The sequence below is a fragment of the Podarcis erhardii genome, assembly GCF_964252035.2.
Source record: "Podarcis erhardii genome assembly, chromosome: Z".
Classification (NCBI taxonomy): Eukaryota; Metazoa; Chordata; class Lepidosauria; order Squamata; family Lacertidae; genus Podarcis; species Podarcis erhardii.
Genome location: NC_138504.1, coordinates 46,790,179 through 46,811,022, shown reverse-complemented (window position 1 = coordinate 46,811,022; position 20,844 = coordinate 46,790,179). Strand labels below are relative to the sequence as shown.

Here is a 20,844-nt window from a genome sequence, read left to right as displayed (position 1 = left end):
TAATGAAGGAGGAACTTAGAGGAGTGTGATTCTGTTTTCTACTTCCTCTTTCAGCTCAAGGTGCTTTTCACGGGCCTAAAGGAAATGACACAGGTTTAATAAAACCTTTGAAAACAAAAACAAACAAACAAAAATACCTGCAGGCCAAAAAAAAAAAAAAAAAAAAGGTTGCTGAACTCTGTCCCAGGAGATATAGTTAATTTACTCTATGGGCGGCCTGCACAACCAATAAATGATTAATGTGAACCTGTTTCCGTGTGTGGGTGTGGGTGAGATCTCCATTTTAATTCCTTTCTCTTTCCTTTTTTCAATCCCTCTTGCAGACTTCATCATCTGTAACTGCAGTTCTGTTGGGAGCACTGGCCCGAGCGACTGCAACACCACGACAGGGCAGTGCGAATGCCGGACGGGACACGTGGGTCTGCACTGCGAAGGGTGTGGGGAAGGCTATTACCCAGACCCCACAAGTGGGCAGTGCCTTTGGTGCGGCTGCTATTCCGAGGGCTCCGAATCCCTGTCCTGCGACAAGTAAGGAATAGGTGACGTGAGCATCACCCACCACCATCTTTTTACTTTCCCTTTTGACCATGTGTTGGTGTTCAAGAGAGGGTTTGCTGCCTTGCTGTGCAGCTATGCTTATTCCACCACCCTAGAATTATAGCATTGGAAAATATCCCTGGGGGTCATCTAGTCCAACCCCTGCAATGCAGGAACCACGGCTAAAGGGTTCCTTTGTAGGGAGGGGAAATCTTACTTATTAATAATTTATTTGTAGGTATTCTGTTGATTTTTTTTCAACGTAAGCATATGACTTACAAAAAGAACAATAAAGCCCTCATGATAATATCAAAACTCAGTAGACAATAAGTAGAGTATATACAGCTGTACCTTGGTTCTCGAACAGAATCCGTTAGAAAACCAAGGTGTGGCTTCCAATTGGCTGCAGCAGCTTCCTGCAGCCAATCAAAAGCCGCATCAGACGTTCGAGTTCGAAATAACATTTGCAAACCGGACCACTCACTTCCGGGTTTGCGGCGTTCAGGAGCCAAAACTTTTGAGTCGCAAGGCATTCAACAACCAAGATACGACTGTATATGTTTTCACCTGCGTAGGAAAGCCACTGTTGGGAGAGAAAATCTTACTTGACAAAGTTGGTAATGACAATATTACCTTCAGGATTTTTATTTTATTTATTTTTAATGCAGAAGCTGCAAAGATTTGAGGCGGAACCAATAAAAAGTGACAAAGAAAATGGATTTGTACCATACAAGGTGATTTGTACCTTACAAATAAATTGTCACTCTGGACTCCTTTTGGAAAGACACAATGGCCTGAACACAGATTACAATAAGTCTGTTGAGCTCAAACAGGCATAGGCAAACTCGGTCCTCCAGATGTTTTGGAACTATAACTCCCATCATCCCTAGCTAACAAGACCAGTTGTCAGGGATGTTGGGAGTTGTAGGCCCAAAACATCTGGAGGACTGAGTTTGCCCATGCCTGTTGTAACTCTTCGTTGATATGGCTGTGATCAAAATCTGGGGGCAGGAGCTGCACTCTGAGCACCAGCCAGGATCCATGTATTGCCACTCTCTTTTCCTGGTCATGCATCCTTGACCAAAAGAGTCTTATCACTCGAACCACCCTGATCAGCTAATTATTAACAGAGTCCGTGTGGTAGAGAATGCGGTTTGTGAGAGGGAAACTCAATCCTTTCCCTGAGGATTGGGTTGAGGCGTGAAATGAACATTGACCTGACAAGCTGCTGTGATGTATGGCCACTGCTGCTGCTACAATCAAACGCCGGCTTGGACCAACTAATTATGGGGAGAGTGAGAGGCTGCATGTCTGTTTATAGCTGAATCTCCTTTGTATTGTACACTGTCCAGGTTTCATTTCAACATATTTTGACACCTCTTGCCTATATTCTTCTTTTTATGGTTAGGAGATGTTTGTTTCAGGTTGTGTGTGTGTGTGTGTTTGTGGGTTTTTTTGGAGTTAGACAAGCCACATTTTCTACTAATTCTTTCAGAATAAGATAATTAGATAAGCATTCTCTCCCCTTGAGGGTATGTCTGGCACCTTCATTGGCCAGCTTTCATTGTATGCTGGGGGTACCCTTCTTTACTCTGGCCTTTTCACACCTGATGCATATGTATTCATGCATGTATGTCTTCTATTCTACATCCCATTAGTCTAAGTTATTATTATGATGCAAAGGTTTGGGGAAGGGTTTCAGATTCCATCGTTATTCCCCATTCTTCTGACAGTAAGCAGTTTCAACTGATTTTGATACTGGATTTTTATGCGGTATTTTTGTAATTCTCCCACCCCACACATTATGGTGAGAGGCTGGTAAGAAATCTACTTGTTGATCATGCAGCCTGTGTGACTTTCGTTTACAGTAGTGCCTCGCAAGACGAAATTAATCCATTCCGTGAGGCTCTTCGTATAGCGGTTTTTTCGTTTTGCGAAGCAAGCCCATTGACAGCTTAGCGGATTAGTGCTATTAGCGGTTTAGCGGCTTTTAGCGATCAGCTGTTAGTGGCTTATCAGCGGATCAGCTGATAAGCGGCTTAGCGGCTTAGGAAAAGGGGGGAAAAACCCACAGGAACTCGCAAGACATTTTCGTCTTGCGAAGCAAGCCCATAGGGAAATTTATTTTGCAAAGCGCCTCCAAAACGGAAAACCCTTTTGTCTAGCGGGTTTTCCGTCTTGTGAGGCGTTCGTCTTGCGGGGCACCACTGTATTTTGAACTGCAGTGTAGTTGTAAATCTTGATGTGCAGGAGATAATGTCATGCCCTATAACCACATTTCCAAGAAGAGTCCACAGGAAGGAGCATTAAAACTGTTAGTAAAGCTAAGTAGGGTCCGGTATGATTTTAGAATTGGATGGTGGATTTTGTTTTGAGATTCCTGCATTAGATCCATTCCAACTCTATAAATTCTTTGATTCTGTGAAAGCGAACAATGACGGGAAGGTGGGTGGGATTCTGACCTTGCAGCTATACATATTCTGAAAGGCTTTACAGTGGTACCTCGGGTTAAGTACTTAATTCGTTCCGGAGGTCCGTTCTTAACCTGAAACTGTTCTTAACCTGAAGCACCACTTTAGCTAATGGGGCCTCCTGCTGCTGCCGTGCCGCCGGAGCATGATTTCTGTTCTCATCCTGAAGCAAAGTTCTTAACCCGAGGTACTATTTCTGGGTTAGCTGAGTCTGTAACCTGAAGCGTCCGTAACCTGAAGTGTATGTAACCCGAGGTACCACTGTATTACAGTTGGGAAGAATGAGGGCATGTATCAAGTGTGGGGAACTGTTTTCAGCTTGAGGGCCACATCTCCTTCTGTGCAACTTTCTGAGGGCCACATGCTGGTGATCAAAGGTGAACATGTAAATTTTGCCGTTGTGCAAAATTTGCCTTTGTTTCTACACTCACTTTGGATACTCACTGAGGCAAGAGGCCCCACTGAGGACACGCTCCAGTCCAGAGGCCCCGACATGGGCCCCAGACTGTGGGTGCCCAATGGCACGTGCGGCATGACATGACATGATGTCATGTTGCACACGTACGTGCTACTCAGCCTCCACCCGTTACCGTTCTCCAGTGCCGTGGCAGCGACGAGGCAGGGCCTCCACCTCCACAGAGCCTCTTTCGGGGCCTGCTGTGGCTGCAGATGCACCCCGGAATCACATCCACAGCTGCAGCACACCCCAACAGAAGCTCTGCGGTGGCGGCAGAGTTGTATCCTGAGGAAAGTTCGAAGGGCCACACTGAGGGGCCCAGAGGGTCTGCATTTGGCCCTCAGGCCCAAAGTATTTACCCTGCCCTCTGATTTAAAGCTTGATTACAGTTGATGGAGGGAAGAACTTTCTGGCAGTAAGAGCTGTTTGACAGTGGAACAGTCTCCCTTGGGGGCATTGTGGACTCTCCTTCCCTGGAGGTTTTTAAGCAGAGGTTGGGTGGCCATCTGTCATGGATGCTTTGCTGAGATTCCTGCATTGCAGGGGGTTGGAATGGATGACCCTGGGGGTCCCTTCCAACCCTACAATTCTGTGATTCTATACCTGCTTGAAACTTGGTTTTGGTTGGGAAGGAAGACGAGAGGTGTAAGCTGGTAAGGAGAAGCGTTCATAAGCTCACCTTCCTTCAGCCCCCGGCCTCAAGTGCTTTGCCCGCTTCGTGTCAGGCTGCCAGAAAAGCCCTCCCTCCGTCTGTTGTCCGATGCTGTGAGCAGAACCAGGCACAGCGCTTGCGGTAATTAACTTTATTGCTCAGTAACCAAGGAGTCGGCACACTGCACATCCATCAGATAAGCACATCAGTTGCAGAAGCTAAAGTTCCTGTCTCTTTCTTCCTCTTGTTTATACCTCCCTCCTTGCTGTGACTCCGCTTTTCTTAATTGTTCCAGCCTTTTCTCGACTCTTGGTTCCTGTGCTGAGAGGGAGGGAGGGGAAGGAGCCAAATCAGGACTGTACAGTGGTACCTTGGGTTACAGATGCTTCAGTTTACAGACACTTATAATAATAATAATAATAATAATAATAATTTATTATTTATACCCCGCCCATCTGGCTGAGTTTCCCCAGCCACTCTGGGCGGCTACACTTCAGGTTACAGACTCCGCTAACCCAGAAATAGTACCTCGGGTTAAGAACTTTGCTTCAGGATGAAGTGGCAGCGGGAGGCCCCATTAGTTAAAGTGGTACCTCAGGTTAAGAACAATTTCAGGTTAAGAACGGACCTCTGGAACGAATTAACGTATTTTTCGCTCTATAAGATGCACCAGACCACAAGACGCACCTAGTTTTTGGAGGAGGAAAACAACAAGCAGTGAAAGCAGCAATCGCTCTTGCTGTTCTGGCTTCTGGGATAGCTGCGCAGCCTGCATTCACTCCATAAGACACACACACATTTCCCCTTACTTTTTAGGAGGGAAAAAGTGAGTCTTATAGGGGAAAAAATAATGTACGTTCTTAACCCGAGGTACCACTGTATTGCAGAGCAGGAGACAGAGCCCCTGCACTTTCAGCATCTGTGGCTACCTTAAGCCTCTCCCCTTCACCCTCACTCTCTGCTGATGATTCCCCCCTGTCCCATCAAAGGCCTCACAGGTGCCCCCTGGACCACGGGCTGCTACCACTCTTCCTCATCCATCCAGTCCCTGACACTTTGCTCCAAGGATTCTGGTTCCTCAGCAAACAGGGCCCCACCCACTCCCCAAGTAAATGGCGTCTTTGCACAGCGCAATTAAATTTGCTCAGCTGCAAGAAAGGCAGTTGTGGGAAATGAATGGTTTTCTATTTGCTTCTGTTTGTGCGCAAGTGCCCTTGAGACCAAGACCCAGACACGAAGGGGGTGGGGGAGAGTCCAGCTCCATCGACCCTCCAGCCTGCCTCTTCCATGGGAAGGGACGGATTGCACCCTGAGTTGTTGTTGCTTTTTTAAAAACGAGATTGGTTTGTGCGGCTGGACTAAAAACAAAAATGAATGAAATTTTAATTTGTGTGTCTGTAAAGCTTCTTATTCTTCTTTTTAAAATAGCTTTGCTGCGCAGTTATGGTTCCTCTTCCCTCTCCCCTTGGCCAAATAAATAATTTCTCTCTCTGACCCCTATGTCTCTACATGCACATATAGGTCACCCTCTATGCCAGCTGCAAACTCCTTTGCCGTGCCTGGATCCTTGCACAGATGGAACAGATCCATCCACCTGCATGGAATTGGTCACTGTGTTCCATTTCCATGAGGATAGCTTCCCTGCTGTCAGGAAGAATGAGGGTCTCACGGAAGCAGTGCATTTGTTAGATGCGGGATGAACAACTATTACAACTATTGCACCATCTTGAAAGATCTTACAAGCAAGAGTGAAGCACCACCTGAGCGCATGACTTCAGAAGAACTAAATGATACTTCTTTATTCAGAAATGTTATCCAACTTTAATTGACAGAGCCAAGGGGAACAGCAGCAACATCCTGAGCAAAGCTAAGCAGGGTCCAGTATAGTTTCAAATTGGACAGGGGATAATTCATTGAAGGGGATTGGAATACCCTCGGGATCCCTTCAGCTCTTAATAATAATAATAATAATAATAATTTATAATTTGTACCCCGCCCATCTGGCTGGGTTTCCCCAGCCACTCTGGGCGGCTTCCAACAAAGATTAAAAATACATCAAAATGTCACACCTTAAAAACTTCCCTGAACAAGGCTGCCTTCAGATGTTTTCTAAATGTCAGGTAGTTGTTTATCTCTTTGATATCTGATGCGTGGGTGTTCCACAGGGTGGGCGCCACTACCGAGAAGGCCATACAGTTCTATGGTTCTATTAATCACCCTAGTAATAGTTAGGGCCAGAATGAACTAAATAGTTGTGTCAGCAGAAGCTGGGGCAGCAAATCCTGCTAGCACAATGGGGCTTTTTCACCTCTCCCCCCCCACCACACACATTCCAAATCAGCTCTAAGGGTGGGAAGCCTAGGAGAACCTCTAGAACAGGCCTGGGGTGGGGAATAGAGAGGGGATCCTTCCAAGTGGCAAGCGGAAAGGCTTGCACTAATAGAATGAGTGCAATATTGAATTTCACCCGTAGGACTGTCTCCAGTTACGGTCCGCTCAGAGTAGGCCTGCTGAAGTTAAAAGACCTAAGTCTGCAGTGCCTATTATTTCCAGTGAGTCTACTCTGAGTAGGTCTAGCGTTGGATGCAACCCACATATTTTGAAATTACTCAGCTTTTCCTGAAGGCCTACTGTTGTGCAGGCTATGCAAAGCTTTTCTCCTCTTCTGATCTGGCTTGATGATGGCAATAAATAAATAAATATGAATGTCTTTGTTTCTTCCCTGTCCACTGAAAATCCGTATCGTGGAATTCACATGGACAACGAACTGGTCCAGGAGCCTGCCAGGGCCTGTGCCCAGAATGGCAGAACGTGATGGTGTGGGCATCATAATCTTGACCAGACAGGCTTGGTGCTTTGACATTTCACAAAATGCCTTTTCAGAGTTCTTGAGGATTTGGGCTCCTCCGATAGATTTCAGGCAGACGGATTCCATTCAGTGGCATAAAGCGGGGGATGTTATGTGTACAATGCCCCAGTGTTTTCTGGGAATAAAGCTGCCCTTTTTCCTGCCCTTCCCCTCCCCGGCCCACCCCCAACACCACAAAGGGGGCTTTGCTGAGATTGCATAATGTTGGGGGTGGCAGGAGCAGGGACTTGGGGAGGGGAGCACTTCCTCAGAACACAGAAGGTGTTATTAAATTCAGATGGTTTCAAATAGCCAAGACGGGGCCAGGGAGGAGCAATGGGAAACTGAAACCCGCCCCCTCACCCTTTCTTGCTAATAGGCATTTCTGCCCTCTTGATTTTCCCATCTCACATCCAGATTAATTGACCTGAAAATCAACAACATATAGGTTGTGATGTTTCCATTAAGGCTCAGTTTAAAGGTTGGTGAATATAGATGGTTCCCTGTGGAACCCTCTTGTACAGTCCCCTTTCTGTGGATTTGCTGAACTCTTTTGTAAGACTTGGAAGGCAGATTATGTTTCAGTCATTAAATCTCATTGAATGGGTTGTTTGAGATCCTTCTAAGAGAAGAGACGGAGGGGGAAAAAGACATCCTTCCTTCCTCCCTCGCTTCCTTCCTTGGTATACTCAAGCAATAGGTGTGCATTTCTTAACATCACACCCGGTCCGCTTCCCCATCTTGCGGGTTCCATGACTGATTTATTGACTGTCCCATATTCTTGCAGCACTGAAGTGTCTGTGAAGTAGAAAGAAAACAGTTGGCTTCCCCAGTCACCTGGGTCCATGAACCTGAGAGAAGCCTCCTTTGGTCATTACTCACAGCCATACACACCAGCTCACTCTTTACTAGGGCCAGCCCCTATTTTGCGGAATTTGTCTTCTGTAAAGCCACATTCAGCATTCCAGTATACTTGAAGGTGCGTCTCCACCCCCATTGTTCTGCCCGGACAGAGCCCTGAGGTCCAGCTCCGAGGGCCTTCTGGTGGTTCCCTCGCTGCAAGAAGCCAAGTTACAGGGAACCAGGCAGAGGGCCTTCTCGGTGGTGGCACCCACCCTGTGGAACGCCCTCCCACCAGATGTCAAAGAGAAAAATAACTACCAACTTTTAGAAGACATTTAAAGGCAGCCCTGTTTAGGGAAGCTGTTAACGTTTAATAGGTTATTGTATTTTAGTGTTTTGTTGGAAGCCGCCCAAAGTGGCTGAGGAAACCCAGCCAGATGGGCGGGGTATAAATATTTATATTTATTATTATTATTATTATTATTATTATTATTATTATTATCATGGGAGAAACAGTGATGGATGAGTGAGACACACTCTCCCATCTGGATTGCATGGAGGCTGGACATGCTCTCAACCTGCCGCATTCCAGATCAGACCAATTGTCCTTGCAGCCCTGTACAGTATTTACAACTCTTCCCGGGCCTAGCTCTTCAGGTTCTCAGTGATAGGGATGTTGGAGAATTCTGACAAAAACTTCAAAGGAGGCAGAACTTGCTGCAGTTTGTGCACTTCTCTGTGGTCAGAAAGGGAAATCTGTCAAATAAATAAGACTGACTCACAACTTTGTGGGTTTTTTAAGTCCACAAAATATACGCTATTAATATTTTTGAAAAACATTGGTTTGATGTTTCCCTTAAATTGGAATGAATGTAAGTTACGTAAGTCAGAGCTTTCCAAACTGTGTGTTGCGTCACGTTCGTGTGTCAGCTGCAGTGTTTTGGTGTGTTGCGCAAATGCTCCCTGCATTCTTAAAAGGGGTTAGTTTAACCTCTGGTTTGCTACTAAAACGGAATTACTGTGTCATGAAATAATGCATGTCTAAAAAGTGTGTCACCAACAAGAAAAGTTTGGAAAGCTCTGACGTAAGTTGTGTGAATTGTTATGTAAGAGCTTTACAAAAAAATTATGCGCGGTTTAGAAATGATTTCAAATTTTAAAAATCAATCAGTTGGTTGAGCAAGGTGAATAATGTGGTATTTGGTGGAAACTGAAGTGCAGCAGAATGGAAACAGTGCTGATTATGATGGTCATACGCTCGAAGGGAAATAGCTGCCTTCTTGCATTCCTAGCAAGTGATTTGTTATGCACAGGGATGTTGTGCACAGGCAGTGAGACTGTGCTTTGTAGGTAGGTAGTGTTGGAATCCTCATGCAATCTGAAATAAAGTAGCCATATCTTTATTTATTTTACCGATAAAGAAATTCCAGTCTAGCTCCTCTGCACCACTCAGCACAGCTTAGAGCAATTTTAAAACCACAATATTGTATAAGGTAATAAAAAGACATTAAAATGGCAATGGTAAAAAAATGCAACAATAGATGCACATTAAAATGACAGATATATGTGGGTAAAAATGCAGCAGTAAAATATGCAGTCAGAAAAATGCAACAGAATGGGGAAAAAACAGTAAGAAACAATAAGAAAAAAAGCAACAGTACACGAAAATGCAAGAAGAAAAAGAAAAGGAATTAAAAAGAAATAAGAAAAAAGTTTGGCTTGGAAAGTGAATTCAGTTTGTTGTCTTAAGGTGCGGGGAAATGCCCAGATTTCTCCTTCTCCTCCTCTTCGACACCATAATCAGCTTCTTAACAGCAGGGTCTCTGTGTGTGTGTGGTTTGGGCACATTTAAATTGTTTACCTTTTCTTGGAAAAGCCTTCTAGAACCTTTCCAATATGAGAGCTATGAAAGAGGATGTTTTCATGAAGCTTTATTGACCAGAGGCAAAACCTCTTGCCTTTCTTGAAAGCTTTAATTATTGCACACACCCGGCCCATCTGTATCGAGTTGAACATCCTGCCAGAGGGGCATTAAATCCAGCACTCGATCCCCCTTTAAAAAGTTTAATAACTTCCTTTTCTGCCTTGCATCAGCCAAGAGGCATAAAATCGGGGGTGGGGGTTGTGCAAAGACCCTGGGCTGGCCTGCGAGTGGGAAAAGAGATTTAAATATGCAGACTTCTGGAACTCAGTGGGAATGTATACATAGATGACTATTTAAGTTGCAATCTTATGCTCACCTGGAAATCAGTCCCACTGACCTCAATAGGATTTATTTTTGAGTATTATCATTATTTATTAGAAATTTTATATGCCAGCCTTCAAAGATCACAGGGCGATTTACAGCATAAAAATATAAAATGTAAAATACAGTGGTACCTCGGGTTAAGTACTTAATTCGTTCCGGAGGTGCGTTCTTAACCTGAAACTGTTCTTAACCTGAAGCACCACTTTAGCTAATGGGGCCTCCTGCTGCCGCCGCGCCGCTGAAGCACAATTTCTGTTCTCATCCTGAAGCAAAGTTCTTAACCCGAGGTACTATTTCTGGGTTAGCGGAGTCTGTAACCTGAAGCGTATGTAACCTGATGTGTATGTAACGCGAGGTACCACTGTACATATAATAATAGCAACAGCAACTACCAATAACCCCCCTCCCACAAACACATTTTAAAGGCCATAGATTCTTCAGTCAGCCAAAGGCCTTGTGGAAGGGGAACATTTTCACCTGGCACTAAAGGTGTATAATGAAGACACCTGAGAAACCTTCCTGGGAGAGCTTTCCACATGTGGGGAGCCACCACAGAAAAGGCCCATTCTCACGTTGCTGCCCTCTGGACCCCTCACAAAGGGGGCAAAATAAGAAGGGCTTCAGCTGATGTTCGCAGGGTCTGGGCCGATTCATATGGGGAGAGGCAGTCCTTGAGGTATTGCAATCCTGAAGCATTCTAGGCTTTATAGGCCCAAACCAGCACTTTGAATCAGGCTCAGAAACTAATTAGCAACCAATGTGGTCAGTCCAGGATTGATGTAATATGCTCAAACCATATTGTCCCGGTGAACAACCTGGTCACTGAGTAGGTATGCGTAAGAGTTTCAGTGAGATTGGGCTCCACTTATGTAGCTTATTTCTTAACTACACCCAAATAGTGTTGTACCCAAAACATGAACTTTATGCAAAAGGGGGCCATAAGGGCCCCTCCAGGCATCCTTTATTATAATATCAGGGTAATTGTGTGGGATCCCACTTTCAGTACCTTTTACACTTTCATATGTTTCAGTGTAGACATACTGCTTCATTTCCAATAAGTACCGGTACGTGCTGCTTAAATTCTTGCTTAAATCCTGTAACTTTACACCACAAATGTTCCAGGGTGGTTCCCTCCCCCCCACCCCGCTTTTGTTGCAGTATAGCAGAAGACAGGGCTTTCTGGGTGACTGCACCCCAACTTTGAGGCTCTTTCCCTCTTCAGAAGTGCCGACAAATTCCCTTGTTTTCCCAGGCTTTTGGAATACCTTTTAAGCCTAGCCTATTCTGTTTATAGTTTAGTTTAGTTTTTATTTTACATCGCATCTGCTTTTAATCTCTCTGTCTCTATAGATTATTGTGGGTAGCTGCTCAGAGACCTTTGATGAAAAGTGCTTTAAAAATACTATGAATAAAAAATAATACAATTGAAAACAACCCATGGTTTGTTTGGAGAGGGAGACAAACAGTGAGCCTTCATTTGGCTGTAGTACTAAGGCAAACCATGGCTTAACTCCTGTTAGAACAGCATTAGCAAGAGAAAAAGCAGGGGAGTTGCTGTGATTTTCTCACTGTACACTAGCTTGTTTGCTCATTCATTCACTCATTCTAAGCTATAGTTTGGCTTAGTGCTTTGTGCCAACCGGACCAATATTTGCAAACACACACACACACACACACACACACACTGTTGGGGGAAACTTAGATTTGCTTAACAAGAGCAACAACAACAACCTCCCTTCAGTCTGTTCTAAATCTGGCTGCTGAAGCTTGAGAGAAATCCAGGGCTAGATCTTGTGTGTGGCTGGGGTTCTGTGACCTCAGTTCAGGTTCTGCACCTCATGTAAAACCCCCTCCTCTGTTGCAGTGCAGATGCACAGTTGTGCTTTTATGTGCAACTTATTGCAGTCAATGGCACATGGGATGGAGTAGCTGACTGGCTCTGTCTACTGGCCTGCCGTTTTGCATCCAACTTTACCCAGCTGTTGCTGGTTAGGCGGCCACTTGTTGGAGAAACTCTAGCACTGGCTTTCCTGCAGCAAGCAGGGGGTTGGATTCGATCTTGGCACTAACCCATGAGCCTAACTTTCCCCATAACTATTTTTAAATATAATTTTTATTAACAGGCCAATCAAATCACATTAATTCCAAATCACATTAGTTCCAAATTATACAGCCAAATTTTTAAAATTTTTGTTGGGGGTACCCATACTTCAAGCTCCGAAAGGGATCCAAACTTCGCTCTTGCTGCTGCTGCTTTAATTAAACAGTTCTATCCAGTTCTGTCCAGATAGTCTCTTTGTTTTTTTCCTCATCTTCTTGTTGTTATCATATATTCCTTTCTTTGTGATCTCTGATAATCTTCACAAGCGGGTTACAAACATATTCTGTGTGGGTTTTGCACTCTCCAATAGTCATATCACATAAAGGACAGACGCCATTTCCACATCTCCGTAAAAAACATTCCCACAGTCTGTCCGTTGATTTCTACAGGCTTGCCAATCTATGACTCAGGGGGACCTACCAGGTCAGGATCGTATTCCAATAACCATACATGCACATTCCGATGACCCTGGTCCTCCTCCCCCTGGTCCTCCAGCAAGCCTGTCTTAACGAAAGTCCATTTTTAACTGCATCATAGAACTTTCTTTCTATGAAAGAAACCCCATTGTTTCCACCAGTCCTCTCTTTTGATCAGTAATTCATTTCTACACAGTTCTTAGCTCCTGCTTGTGATTAGTAATTAGCAACGATTCTTCTCTCTTTCTTTCTCTCCCCTCCTTTCCATTTCACTCCAACATACCAGTCTTTTAATGATGATTCTTCACTTGATTTATTTGTCCAACCCATCACTCCGCACGCAGAGATCCCATTAATCAGCAGTCTTTACTCCCGATCTTCACTTGATGTATGTGCATTAGCTTCTTTCCAATTTTATATTTCCAATTATATGTTTCGTGCTAATGCGAACCAGTGCGCGATTAGAGACAGCGTCAGGGAGAGCCAACGTCACCTGAGGGCTTTGTGCCAAGTGTCCTCACCCCCTTCTTTCGAATCCAGGGGTGAATTATGGATGCTGCTAGCAAAAGAACAGTTGGCAGCTGAAGTTGTCACCTGATGTCATAACAGCACTTGCCCAACAGTCAAAAATTGTCTGTGGAGGATGTGCCAGTTCTTCCTATGGCCCTTGGGCTGAAAAGAGTTCCATGCCCATGGACTAGCTGACCCCAACGAGACTGGCAGCTGTATGGTTCTCTGACCTCGTTGTTGTTGTTGGAGTTATGGCTTCTAGCAAAAAAAAAGGACAAGTAGATTCCACTATCTAGAAGCCTTTGCTATCTCTATGGTGAATTGGGTCTCCTCCCATGCTACCTTCACTCACTGAAAAAGTCTTGTGCCGAAGAGGTTCCCATCATTCCTCCTTCCCTGACTCACATTGCCTCTGTTCTTGCTTGTTTTTAAACAGCTCTGGAAGATGTCGCTGCAAAGCTGGTTCAGATGGCCCCAAATGCACCCAGTGCCAGGAAGGCTACTCCCTGTTCAACGGGACCACGTGCGAACCTTGTCGGTGTAACAACCATTCTGCGAGTTGCGATCGGTTGACAGGTGAAAAGCAAGGGGGGACTCGGGCTTTTGGTGGCCCTGGTTAAGGTTGGTGGGGTTTTGTTGAGGCTGATCAAGAATAACAAGACAGCATCACAATCCAGTTGTGTATCCTCCAGTATTTCAGAGAGGAAGAGAGGAGCACTCTTGTCTACTTGTAATACCCACATTTTCAGCATGGAAGGGCTGTAGCTAAAAGGGATAGAGCAGCTGCCTTGCCTGCAGATTATAGGTGCAGAAATATATGTGCCAGTATGAACCATGCCCCCACCATCCCCATCGATGCTTGCCCTCCCTCTTGCTCTCTTCCTCCCCACCCCATGCCTCTTCCTCCTCCACTTCCTGAGGCTGCAAGCATGGCCTTTCAGAGATGTTTTGGCATGACCTTTTTACGATTGGCAAAGCACCTTCTAGGTCGTGTCGAAGCACCTCTGGGAGGTTGTGCCTGTAGCCTCGGGAACCAGTGACAGGGAAGAAAGTGGCAAAGGTGTAGGGGGTGAGTAAGCAAGCAGGTGGGCAGGCAAGTGACGGTGGTGAGATGGTGGTAGAGGAAAAAGAGGTGGTGTACCTCATTGAAAAGGGACGCGGGTGGCGCTGTGGGTTAAACCACAGAGCCTAGGACTTGCCGATCAGAAGGTCAGCGGTTTGAATCCCCGCGACGGGGTGAGCTCCCGTTGCTCGGTCCCTGCTCCTGCCAACCTAGCAGTTCGAAAGCACATCAAAGTGCTTCTCTGGCGGGAAGGTAAACAGCATTTCCGTGTTCTGCTCTGGTTCTCCAGAAGCGACTTAGTCATGCTGGCCACATGACCCAGAAGCTGTACGCCAGCTCCCTCGGCCAATAAAGCGAGATGAGCGCCGCAACCCCAGAGTCGTCCGCAACTGGAGCTAATGGTCAGGGGTCCCTTTACCTTTACCTCCTTGAAAAAAGCACTGGGAATGTCCTCCATCTGAAACCCTGCAGAGCTGCTGCCACTCAGTTTAGACCTATGGTTCTTAACCTTTTTTTTGGGGGGGGGTAACGGACCCCCTTGAGAATCTGATGAAAGTTATGGATCCCCTTCCCAGAAAAATGTACATAAACATGTGGGCACGCAATTCTGCATACAATTTGCGCCTGGTTCATGGACCCCCTGAAACCCACCCATGGACTCCTGGTATAGATAGCTTGACCTAGATGCCCCAGTGGTCAATATGAAGCAGTTTCCTTTGTTCCTGTGCTCACTCCAAGGATCTCTGGTGATATTCTCCCAGCCTATGAGAACCAGTGTGGTGTTGTGGTTAGAGTGTTGGAGTAATGACCTGGGATGCCAGGGTTCAATTGCACATTAAGCCATGAAACTCACTGGGTGGTGAACTTGGGCTAGTCACCATCTCTCGGTCTCACCTACATCACAGGGTTGTTGGGAGGATAAATTGGAAACAGACAGTAAATAAGCTAAACGTCTTGAAAGTTTAGGCATGCCAATAATGGTGTTTCAAAGACTGTTTCTCACTCAAAAGTAAAACTAAACCTCAAACATTATGTAGTGATCTGACCATTATGGGATTAAAGAACCTCTTATTAGGCACCTGAGCAGGACTACACCCTTAGACTCTCAATGCATTTCTGTTTCTGTCTAGGATAGTTGAGTACTAAACAGTCTGTTTTCTTAGTCTGCAATAAAGTGAGCCTGAGTTCTAGCTAAAGCCTGCTTATATCAATGCAAACAGGTAAAGGAAATATATTTTTAAAAATACCTTTTCAAAAAATATAAAATCTTAAAACCAGCAACACTCATGGCTGAACATCAAAACAATTTCACCCAACACTATGTTTTGGGATAGACTGCCTTACATAGCTGTCAACGTTTCCCTTTTTTTAAAGGGAAATTCCCGTATTCCGAATAGGATTCTTCGCAAGAAAAGGGGAAAGTTGACAGCTATGCTGCCTTATGGCACCATCTGATTTCTTTTGTATGTATGCTCAGTGCTAATATAAATCAAGAACTTTAGAGATGTGAGTTGTCTGCCCTCTTGTGGCAGCTGCTGAGACACCATGGAGGCACTTTTCGTTATTAGAAATAAGTGACAGTCAAAGGCTCAAAGTGGACATGTCTGCCTTCCTGCATGCTAGTCTGAAACCCCACACTGACGCAAAGCTTCCCTGTGTTGACAAGCATTTTTGGGGAGGAAAGCAGAACTCGGGTGCCCCTTGTCATAAAGCTGTTTCCCAGTGGGAGGAACATCCTTACACAACAGAAACCCCATAAGGGTATTATGGTCTGAAATACAATAGTAGATGGAACATAACTTCCATAGTAAAGCACCATTTTCAGTGGAGAATGGCTGTAGCTCAGTGGCAGAACATCTGCTTTGCCTGCAGAAGGTCCGTGGTTCAATCCCTGGCATTTCCAAGCAAGGCCAGGAAGTAAAACTGTCTTGAGACCCTGGAGAGCCATGTGCAGATAGTATCAATCAGGGATGAGGAACCCCAGGCCCAGGGGCTGTATGTGGTCTTCCAGGCCTCTCTGTCTGGCCCTTGGGCTCCCCCAGTCCACACCTCCTCCTACCAGGTCACACTGCTCACTGGCCCTGCTTTGCCTCCTTGAGGGCTTTGGTCTGCCTCTGATGTGCCCTTGAATTCTGACTACGCCTCTTGCTTATCAGGGTGGAAGATGGAGAAGGGTGTGTGAGTGTGCATGTGGAAGCTAGCCTATGGTACAAAGGCAATATTTACATGCGTCTCTCCGCTTACTACTGGCCTGCTCTCCACTCCAAAGGCTGCCCAGAAGGGAATGTGCATTTCATTACCTGACCTGGAGATGCAGGAGTTTGAACATGGTACCTTTTGCATGCAAGCCATGAGTTCCACCACTGAGCTGCGACTCTGGTTCAATACAAGGTATCTCCAGCATCTGCTCCAATAGTGATTTAAATTCTCTGGGTACTGCCAACAGTAAATAGAGCCAGAACCAATGGAGCCAGCCCTACATTTGTCCTTTTTCCTGGTGAGTTCTACAGGAGGCAACACTGAGACTAAGGAGGAGATGAAGCTCCTAGGCAGGGGTACCCCCTGAGCTGTTAGTGGGACAGTTCCCTATTGGTCCTAATGGACCAGCCTCCATTGCTTTCAGCCGTCAAGATAGTTGACGGCCACTCTCAAGTCTCTCTGTTTATTTTCCTTTTCAGTGGGCTAAGCATACCCAGCTCTCAACTGTTCCTCATTAAACTTGGGGTTGCGTCCAAGCCTGTTCTACTTGAAGTAGAGCCACTGAAATTAATGAACCTACACGAGCGGTGTCCATGAATTGCAATGTATTTATGCTCAGTAGGACTAATATTGGCTACAACCCCTGGTTTCCAGACCCCTTGCCATCCTGGTCACCTTGCTCTAGACCAGGCTTCCTCGGCCCTCCAGATGTTTTAAGACTACAATTCCCATCATCCCTGACCACTGGTCCTGCTAGCTAGGGATCATGGGAGTTGTAGGCCAAAAACATCTGGAGGGCCGAGGTTGAGGAAGCCTGCTCTAGACGCAATCCACATTCTGTAGTCCACACAGCCCAAAGCTAGGGCTGGGTGGCGGGATCATAGAACTGGCTACCTGCCTTTCTTCAAGATACCTTTTGTACTCTTCTATCTGCTGGACCTTGAATCTTCCCCCACTAAAAGCCCCAACACAACTCCACCAAAAGCCTCACATGGTCTTGGCAACAGTGCTGGTGAGCAACTGGCTAAATCCTCATGATTGGGTCCACTGTTTCTTATGTACCCAAAGTTGTCACCATCTGTGTACAAGAGGGGGAAGTAGCAGTAGGTTTAGGGGAAATCTATGGTTTGGAGCAGCACAAAATCCTGGATGGGGGGAACCTACATGGGAGAACATCCCTCCCCAAAATCCCAGCCCAATGAAAGCTGAGAATTCTGTCTTTTCAGGGGTGTGCAATGGAATAGGGTATCCAGAACAGGAGTGTGCCTGCTGCAACATTTTGTTGCAGGTCCTACTTGTATTTTTGTGGTTCCCAGCAAGGTACTGTGTCATTTTGAGTTCCTGCCCACTACTTCGGACAGCTGTTGTCTTTGTCTTTATTTCTGCATTTATCTTGTTTTCTAGGCACTTGCTTGGACTGTCAAGGGAACACAGAAGGCGCTTCCTGCGAGAAATGCAAGGGGCAGTTTTACCGAAGTGGTTCGCGACACCATGAGTGTCTTCTTTGTCCTTGCTCCCCTGTAGTGTCCTCTGGCAGCTGTCATATAAGTAAGATGGTTTTCTAAAATTGTGGAATTTCACTATGGTACATCAACATAAGGACACCAGATGATCCCTGCTGGATCAGGCCAGTGGACCAACTAGTCCAAAATCCTGTCTCCACAGTGGTGAACCAGATGTCTGTGGGAACCTTGAAAGTACGACAGCTTGTGTTTCCCAGCAACAGATATTCAGATACATGCTACCAGTGGTGTAGCATGGGTGGCAGGCGCCTGGGGCCACACAGAAGGGGGCTGGGAGGGAGGGAAACAGATGGAGTATGCATGCAAATTCAACTGCCTAGCAGCTCCTGACTCACCTAGGAGACTGCAGCCGCAGAGGTAAGAAAGGAAGAGTCATTCCATTTTCTGGAGAGGTCACTTCCTAGTTCGCATGGGGAAGCGCACAGTTCTATTAAGGCAGCATCAGGTGTTGAAATTTTGGACCCCGAAACAACTTTGCACCTGGGGAAACTGCGCTTGTGTCCCCCTGCTACGCCACTTCATTCTACTGCCAGCAGTGGAGGCAGAACATAGCCATTGTGGCTAATAGCCACTGGCAGCGTGGAATTGGTACCGTATTTTTTGCTCTATAAGACTCACTTTTCCCCTCCTAAAAAGTAAGGGGAAACGTGTGTGCGTCTTATGGAGCGAATGCAGGCTGCGCAGCTATCCTAGAAGCCAGAACAGCAAGAGGGATTGCTGCTTTCGCTGCGCAGTGATCCCTCTTGCTGTTCTGGCTTCTGAGATTCAGAATATTTTTTTTCTTGTATTCCTCCTCCAAAAACTAGGTGCATCTTGTGGTCTGGTGCATCTTATAGAGCGAAAAATACGGTAATTCACGGGTGGAGTGCTCTTGAGGCTGGAGGCCTCCCTGGAACTACCCAGGGAGAAAGTGTCAGCCCTGCATGCATTTTGTCAAGGCACTTTCGAAAGCTGGTTCTTCCAGCCCCCTTCAGAACTAGCTATTGTTCAGAGGCAATGGTGAAACCAGGAGAATTCTGCTAGGGTTCACTAACATGCCATAGCAATGTAAATGCATCTCACCTTGCTAGGTGTAGATGTGACCTGGGCAGTTAAAACAGTTATGGGATTGCAGAGCTGCAAAATGCAATGATGACATGGGGCATGCTAGAGGTAGACGTATCATTCCCACATTTACAAAACACCTTTCCACCAAGGATCTCAAGGTGACATGCATGCTTCTCTTTCCATCGTGCCCTCATTTTGCCGTCACAACAGCCCTGTGAGGTATGTTAGGCCGAGGGGACAGTAACTGGTCCAAGGTCAGCACACAGGGCCAAGTGGGGATTTGAAGTCCCTGGTCCTAGTCCAGTCCCTGGCCATTTGACTTCTTCTAACTTCTGCATAATGCGAAGAAGATCAGCTGTGGATTGAAAGCTGGCTTTAACAATCCATCAAGAGCAGGGTGAGAAAACAGGAAATGGAAGCAGGTGACAGCTACAGTGTGGTTGTAACTTGGTGCTTACCAAAGGGTTCAATTCCTCATGCTGAAGGAGAGAAGCAAGCTTTGAAGGTTTGTATGATGAGGTGCTGTGGCAGACATCTGAGTAAGAAAGGCTGAGGCTGGCTTACTATGTCTGCAGTTCCCACTTTTGGTTGCACTGTTTCCTGAACAGTTGCCTTGATGGGCACCTGTGGCTCCCTCCTCTGAGTACAGTAGCTGGCTCAGATGCTCAGGGAGTAAAGACCTGGAGCCAAGCTTCAGAGTCCCCCAGTTCCAAAGCTTTCACACTGCCACTTGCTGGGAATCACAAGAGTTGCACTCAAGGTCTGGTTGTTGGCTTCTCGTGTATGTTTGGTCACTGAAAACAGGATATTGGATTAGTTCCAAAGTGTTGACATTGCCACACTAAATGGCCGAGTTCTTGCAGATACAGTTATGTTAGGAGGCCCACTGAAATAAAAGTGGACCCCTCCTCAAAACCAAGGTAAAAATAATCCTCAACCACCACCACCACCACAACAACAAAAACTGAATTGGTGGGTTGAATGCATAAGAAGACAAAACAGGACTAGGCTTGTGTTCTTAGGGTGGCCATGTGGCAAGTTTCATCAGTGGAAGTAACTAGTGTTCTTTCTCCTGTAGAGCCCGGTCACCGCACGCCAACCTGTGACCAGTGCCGCCCTGGCTACAGCGGTGCTCACTGCAACCAGTGTGACATTGGCTACTACAGCTCTGACAGCCTCTGTATCAAATGCCAGTGCAATGGGAATGTTGACCCAGCGCGGTCACCCAGAGTCTGCAGGCTGGACACAGGGGAATGCCTTGGTTGCCTTTACCACACGGCAGGATTTCACTGTGAAAAGTGCCAGGAGGGTTACGCCAAACGTTCGGAAGGCGCGAATTGCACCAGGAAAGGTAAAACTTGTTTTTTCCACTTGACGTTAGCTTAAAGACCCTCTCCTATTCTCAGGGCTTTTGGCTGCAACTAGCAGTGGAGGAAGAAGTCAGTTTTGTGTGTGCAGCAATTAGAAACTCCTTAATTTGCACTTCTTGAACCAATACATGAACAAAAGCAACTATCTTTCAAAATTCGTACTTATCTGAATGTTGTATTTCAGTTCTCCAAACAATATGTGTAAAGATGCACATTTTAGGGTGGAATGCACCTACGTATGTAGGAGTGAAAGTAATATAGAGAAATGCATTATGTTAGGGAAGATGCTGACAAATATTAATGGTGATTTTCGGGGGGCGGGGGGTTTGAGCAGGATCTCAGGAGAACTGAGTTCCCTTACCTTTTAAAAATATTAGATAGATAGATAGATAGATAGATAGATAGATAGATAGCCTGGGAGTGCTGGAATGGATATATACCCAATACAACTCCCACCATTCCTAGCTAACAAGCGGTCAGGGATGATGGGAGTTGTAGGCCCAAAACATCTGGAGTGCTGAGTTTGCCTATGCCTGGTCTATGATCTTTGAGGAATCTT

General features: G+C 45.9%; 1 protein-coding gene across 1 annotated transcript in view; it reads left to right on the top strand.

Moving 5' to 3' along the window:
* MEGF9 (multiple EGF like domains 9) overlaps window positions 1–20,844 on the top strand; it is a 96,401-nt gene that overhangs the window by 66,318 nt on the left and 9,239 nt on the right. The window contains exons 2-5 of the mRNA XM_081847600.1: window positions 324–528; window positions 13,520–13,659; window positions 17,750–17,893; window positions 19,994–20,266. Coding sequence (XP_081703726.1) covers window positions 324–528; window positions 13,520–13,659; window positions 17,750–17,893; window positions 19,994–20,266 — 762 coding nt within the window. The remainder of the gene's footprint in view (window positions 1–323; window positions 529–13,519; window positions 13,660–17,749; window positions 17,894–19,993; window positions 20,267–20,844) is intronic.